Source organism: Pinus tabuliformis, chromosome 8, assembly GCF_031772625.1.
Source record: "Pinus tabuliformis cultivar Carrire ecotype Pingquan chromosome 8, CPIR1, whole genome shotgun sequence".
Classification (NCBI taxonomy): domain Eukaryota; kingdom Viridiplantae; phylum Streptophyta; class Pinopsida; order Pinales; family Pinaceae; genus Pinus; species Pinus tabuliformis.
In genome coordinates this window covers 1,294,088,431-1,294,095,717 of record NC_142294.1, presented here as the reverse complement: position 1 = coordinate 1,294,095,717, position 7,287 = coordinate 1,294,088,431, and the positions used below count along the sequence as shown (strand labels likewise).

The window sequence follows — 7,287 nt, the reverse complement described above, 5'->3', positions numbered from 1 at the left end:
TCTAATGGATGGAGATCTTGCACTCAAATTCCATTGTTTGAAATGCCCCAATATAGTCATGTTTAAATTCAATTATGAATTTATGGAATAGATAGGATCCATGGTAACTAAAAATGAGATTTCCATTTTTGAACTTGAAATAGACACATTTTATAAAAATTGGCATCTATCACCAAAATGACATAATGACATAAGAACTCTCAAAATTTAATAGAAATTTCTATATTAGTTCTATTATTCATATTGAAAAAAATAGAAAACCTTCAATTTAATTATTCTATTCCCATGGGTTAGTATTTTATATGACACATAAATGAATCATCATTAGTGTGTTATATGAATCTTAAACTTGTAGGGGTGCATGGTGTGGGATAGCATGGTACAGACATATTGAGTGATGCAGGAGCATCCAAGCACCCTTCATTAAAATCAGAATCTGATGCTGGGAAAAGAGGAAGCATGGCATGAGGATGCGATTTACTCATGTTTTGTCGAGTTTGTTAAATTTTTATTAATGAAATTACTATTTTAAGAGATTGTAAGCCATTTCACTAAAGTAGATATGGTAAACCTATTATAAAAATAGGGAAGTGCATGATTTTAGCAAACTATTATGAGATCCTAGGAGAAATGAATGGATCTAAAATGATCCATTTGATGTATTGTGTTATATATAAATTATAGCCTTCGGTATAGTGAAAAGGAGGCCAAACGCTATGTAACATCAAGCGCTGAGAGAGGAACTTCGTGCATATAAGAGTATTTTAATTCGAATTCAAAAGTAATATAAGTCATGTGTTTTATTATTATGAATTTTCTGTTGCTGTGTATATGAGTGTATTAGTTCTTCAATTTTTGTGAAACTGTATATTTTTAGATAGACCAACACTCATCTTATTTTGTGTACAAGCTTGAACCCATGTGGAATTGCATGCACTGTGTAGAGGAGTATGGATGGTGGTCCATGTTGTACCTCTGAGATAGTAGTAGGTTAGCTACCAATGCCAGAGCATCTAAAAAAAGTGTTTTGGGGTTTTAGTTTTGGAAGACTAGTGAATGAAGACAGATGTAGCATTGAAGCAATTAATCCTTTGGGGTATATTAATATCTCAACAGATGGCTACTATAAGACTTTACACAGTGATAAGGATAAAAAAAGTGGTGAGTAGAAGACAACAAAAATATGATTATCACAGTTTGTAGACTGTAAAACAAAACAATCATAAGTTGGAAAACCTTATAAACTACATTTCAAAGGTTTGAGGCAGTATACTTAGGCTTACACAAGATGTTGATGATTTATTGATTAGAGGGGATTAGCTAAATAGACAGTTCATTAATCCATTCTCTTAATAGGTGATCACTTCAGGAGCTTATAGGAATCAATTGAAACACTAATTGTTCCTACTTAGATATATCTATAAGTCATATGCATATGAAGAAAACATAATGATTGAAAACTGGAAAACTTACAGGATAACACAAAACTGTGTAAAACCAAATTCAGAATCCTCTACTTTGTATTAAGGTTCCAGAAACACTGAGTATATCAAGTGTCTGCAAAAGCTTTCTTCAAAGGTGAGTTCCAGGTCCAAAGTAGAATTAACAGTCAGGACTTTACAAGAAATGAACTATGAATCTTGAACTCCGAACCCATAACATCTTGAGAAGAGAGTTATTTGTACAATAATAAACTTAAGAAATATCCTAAAAGTGATTAAGATTTATTCTAGGAAAGGAAACGATCTTCATGCAAGAAGATAGGGGCAGCTATTGAATTGCTTCTTGTTGTCCCCTTTTATTCAAGTTGTGCTGGCTTTTTGTATGATATTTTTCCCTTTCGGCTGATCACTTGTTTGTATTCTTCACACTGGCAGATTGCTTCATTTAACATTTTTACATGATACTACTTTAAACTTTGTTTAATATGCTGTGACCAGGCTGAGTGATCTTTACTGCGATCCTTTCTACCTTTACTGCGCACTCCAGTTTAATGTGTTTTTCAACAGTAAATCGCTCATATTTGTCTTCAAACTATTATGCAGGCTTTTGTTTATAAACCTGGAACAACAGTATTCACCTGCAAAACACAAAAACTGTTTAAGAAAAATAAGGTGACATAGGAGGTATTCAATGGCTTTATTTGAGCTTGAAAGGATATCAGAAGGAGTCTAGGGCATATCGAAAGGTAAACAGTGGATTTAATGGCCGCAGAGGCATTATGGAGGTTGCATTGTGTAAAACAGGCAAAACAAAGCAAAAATGGCTTTTTATGCGTTTAATGGAAAAACAGTTAACTTTTGAACTAAGTTTAACGGAGTTTTATGGTTAAATGGAGGCTTAAGTTAATTCTTCATTTTAAATTGTAAAACAATTTTACAAAGAAAGCCTTTGCAAAACGCATATGGCAGATTTGAAAATATATAAATTGGAGCTGATAACGGTATCGAGTCTGGCTCTATTCGCATATCGTAATTGCAGTATAGTGGGGGAAGGTCCATCATAAAGGAATACGACAACGGGCGAACGCAATGTAGAATGAAATATGACATATAAATGTGTAGGGTCTGAGTCTATCGCGATCAAAGATCAGAATGCTTAAAGGGTTACGGTATTAGCGGGAAGTTGCGATAGAGGCAGATGCGATGTTGCAATTGGTTCTGATATATATATATATATATATATATATATATATATATATATATATATATATATATAGATATAGATATATATATATATATATAGATATATATATATTTTCCACTGGAAAAATCAATATATATTTCAATAATAAGCAGTTTTACATAAATGTCTGTTATAAACAGATTTTCTTCAAAAGATGTCTGTGCAATACCACACAGGGCATGCCTATCAGTTCATTCTATTATGCTGTTCATCTTAACAAAAACCAAAATAACAGTATTGTCTGTAAAGAGCTGTCAAAACATAAATATATTTAGTGAGCTATTTGCGGGTCCAGGGTTGGGTATCCTAGATCTATATATGGCCGATGATAGAATTTTTGCTCCTGTTGATCAATAATCTCTGTAATCTCCCATAGTCCTCTGTCCATCAGCGCTGCCTCCTTGGAAAGTTTGTCGGCACCCTTATTGTGTTCCCTGTATATATGAGAGATAGAAATATGGTTAAAAGCTGCTTTGAGATCGAGTGCTTCTTGTAGAATAGTGCTGAGAGAGTCCATGTGACATATAGCTGTGCCATTAATCCAATTAACAATGATCTGAGAATCTCCATAAATATTGATGTTAATGCAGTGGTGTCTTAATGCAAAGTGTAGAAGGTGTCGAAGTGTAATCAGTTCAGCAAAGTTATTTGTTCCGACTCCCAGGCCAGCCTTGATGTAGTAATGATGGTTTCTTGTTACATGGAGTATGAAACCTCCTCCGCAGCTTTGTTGGTTTGCAGCACCGTCAAAAAATTCCCAAGGCATGCTTGGGTCGATGGGTGGAGGCGGAACAGGATGTCGCGAAGGCGGAGGGGTAGGATCGGGTAGCTCCTTCAGGGCAGCAACAATGCTAGCTTCAAGTAAGGGCCAGTGGATGGGCTTTTCATCAAAAATGGCTCGGTTTCTTGATTTCCAAATAGCCCAGTTAATAATGATGGGGAGGTTTATCACTTTGGTCCCTTTGTTTTTCTTTTCCCAATCATTCCATGCACTAGTGATATCCTGTCCCTCCCATTCTCCTGTGTAATTTATATGTGCCCTGAGATTTCGCCACAGGTCTATTGTTGCTCGGCATCTCATGAATATATGTTCTGTCGATTCCGATGCTTCCTTGCAAAGCACGCACCAAGTGGGTCTGTGTATGGCTCTTTTCGCAAGCTGTTCACCTGTGGGAACTTTGTTCCTTAGAATGCACCAACTGAATAATTTCGATCGGGGGGAGGCGGTGAATTTCCATATGTTCTGCCACCAACTAACGATTTCTCCAGGCTTTCGATGTTCTATGAGGTATATATAGCCTTCCTTTGGTGTGTATACACCGTGCTCTGCTCGATGCCAGACAAGTTCATCCGGTCCCTCCGAGATGCGAATATGAGCTTCCGTTAATGCATCTCTGTACTCATCCCATATGGTATGCCATCTTCTCGGGATATTTAATTGATTTGCCGATTTCCATGCTTGATGGAATATGTCAGATTGAGCTGGGTCTGCTATCTGCGAGATGACCTTTATGTTTTGTGCTGCTAGGAATGTAATTAGCTCTTGAGGGAGTGTATGTCTGCCACCACTTCCGGTCCAAGGATCCAAACCAATTCTTGCACTGTTACCGTCTCTGATGTGCCAAATTAGGTTATCCCTGATGAGAGGTAAGGAGTGCAGAAGGGCTTTCCAAATCGATGATATACCTACTTTGTTCCAGGAAGGCAATCTAGCCCAATCTATGATGCTAAGTGGCCAGATATATTTATGAAAAGTGATGTTTGTCCATAGGCTGTGGGAAGTCAAGAGAGCCCATCCCATTTTTCCGGCCAGAGCTTTTGCAAATATCGAGAGATCCTTCAGTCCCCAACCTCCCCACTTCTTAGGCAGGGCTATCTTATTCCATCCGATCCATGCGAAGATTCGTTTGTCTTGATTCCCAGCCCATATATATATATATATATATATATATATATATATATATATATATATATATATATATATATATATATATATATATATATATATAGACATATATATATATATCTATAGTATCGGGTCTGGGCTTCCATATCAAAGTTGGAGATCACAATACATGGAGGGTTATGCTTTGGTTGGGAATTGTGATGGAAGCGGATGCGAAACGGGAATGAAACATGATATATATTAGCCTTAGGTTCGGGTCTATGACATATCGCATATCGCAATTGGGGAAAGGTGCATTCATATGAAAAGTTGTGATCTGCGAACATTTGCGATGCGATATTTTAATAAAATACATAGTTTTTTAATAAAACTAAGGTTTCAGGGTATGTTATAAGAGGAATTAATATTATATGGGAAAGGGGAATTTTAAGTGTTTAATACATTAAGTTAATGCTAATATGAAATATGATCAGAAAGGGAAATAGCACTAAGTATAATTCTTTTTCATGAATTATTTGCCTTTGACATATATTCATTAATACTTAGGCATAAACATATTTTGTGGGTATTTTTGGTAAAAGGAAATTTAACATGGTAAAAAGGATTTTACATAGGGTTTTCATTTTTCCTAGGTAAAAATGGTTTTGACCTTAGGAAAAGGGATTCTTAGTGGAAAATGAATGGATATGAATGTATGAAGGTAGGAAGGGGAAATTAATGAATATAGGAATGATTGGGGATGAATGAGAAGTTAATTACTTGATCAAGTAGACCTTCATTTGCTTTGTGTAATTGCCTCATGAGTATAGAAACATGATCAATGTACATTTTGTCCAATCACCCATTAAACTTCTGCAACCTTTCTCTACTTACCCTTTGCTTATCCTATCATTTATTCTTCACTTAATGGGTGCATTTAAGCTAGCAAACCCTTTTCCTTTCTTCTTATTTGAAAAAAAACAAACTATCTAATTATGCCCTTATAACCTCCAAGGGCTCAGATTAAACTGATGAGCACCTTATTATTCCCTACCTAACTACTGATCTGCCAAGATTAAACAGTTTGGCCAGATCTTTATTCTCTAAGTTCTATAACATCAAATTTAAAGCGTGAAACAATCAAGATTAAATAGTTTGAATGTCATGGGTTTTGGCATTTAAAAACAAGCTGCACACAACCATTATTTTGCAGAAATAGAGTAGTGGCATTTAGACTTGCACACTTTCAGAGTTTATTTGTTTTATTTCTACCTAACATTTTATTTCTGCCTTGATTTTTTAGAGCAGCTAACCTAACATTTTCTTTGATATGGACATCATCATCAAGATATTTTCTTTTACTAACATTTTATTCACTATTGTTATGTCCATATCCTAACTTAACATTTTTTTTAAATATTCTATCTTATCAAAACCAAAAAATGCTACAACATTGGCTCCATCTAGGGACTGATTTCTCCTGTATAATGCAGAGAACCTGCAGATCCATGTGCCTTCTCCTTTGGCTATGTAGTCCTTTGTTCTATAGTTTGGTGGTTATCTCGCCTACTTCTAATTCACAAATCCAAAGTTGTGCTTCTTTTGTTTATTTTTTTTTCAATCTTGGCAACATATCGATATGTTTCACCAAGTGAGGAGATGTCCAGGAACTCCATTTCTTCCAGAATGTATTTGTGCAGAAAACCAAAGTACTTGAGCACCAGATGTCACTTAGAGACTTTAATACCCAACCTTGTGTGTAGAGTATGGAAAATATTTGTGAGCTCATGCACATCTTGGTCTCTTTGTTGTCATAGTGTGGTCCAATGTATGCACTTGTCCTAATAGATTCGCACAGAGTAATATTGTTTTGTGACAACATCTTGGATAGAGTTCCAAGACGGGGAGTCTGTAAATAACAAGGGTTCCTCAACCCTTTTCTCATAGTAGTTTCCTTACCAGTCCTTGAAATGGGGAGTGACCTTAAGCAATGAAAAATTAATCTTCTCCATATCGAAGAAAATATCAATAAAAAGTAACCTTCCAACAAATTCAATTATTAATCTACAACATTTTCATCTATTTTAACTTTGAATATAGAGATATCAAGGCTTACTTATACCTTGAAGGGGGCGGTGCCCTCAAAGTGACTTTTGGATGATGATATGTCGATGGTGGGCATCCACCAAAGGATATGAGGAATTTTTTCCATTATTTTGCTACTTTGTCATTCAAGGGCTTCTTTGAGAAATATTTTGGAATGATCTCCTGTTCCCCTTTCTTTATTTTGTTCTTTCATGGGAGGTGGTTGGGGTTGGCAAGGCCAACCTTGCAAAGGTTCAACCAGTTCGAGCCATAACTCGTCACACCCAGAACTCATTGGGGACATGCAAAGAAAATTAAAGAAAGAGCAGACTGCTCTAATACCAATGATCCAAATTTATTAAGGAATGAAATGAAATACATATCTGAACTAGAACACAAATATACAACAAAAATAGAACTTCAATTCATTAATAACAATGTATTGAAAAATGTTTACATGCAGAATGGAAATAAACAAGCTCATGCCATGGTAGCTTATCTTTGAGAAGAGATGTGGTGGCTACATGCCTTCTGAACTATTTTATAATAAGGCTTGAAGGCCTATTTATTATTAAAAAAAAATAGAAAACCCTAAACATCCAAAAACCTAACCCTATGTGATGAAGCGCAAA

General features: G+C 35.5%; 1 protein-coding gene across 1 annotated transcript; it reads right to left on the bottom strand.

Moving 5' to 3' along the window:
- Window positions 1-2,956: 2,956 nt before the first annotated feature.
- On the bottom strand, window positions 2,957-4,486 carry LOC149240197 (uncharacterized). The gene has a single exon (XM_089370102.1). The coding sequence runs from the start codon at window positions 4,484-4,486 to the stop codon at window positions 2,957-2,959; it is 1,530 nt and encodes a 509-aa protein (XP_089226228.1).
- Window positions 4,487-7,287: the final 2,801 nt, after the last annotated feature.

Coding starts and splice junctions, on each gene's coding strand:
- LOC149240197 (XM_089370102.1), bottom strand. CDS start 4,486: ATGGGATGGGCTCTCTTGACTTCCCACAGCCTATGGACAAACATCACT.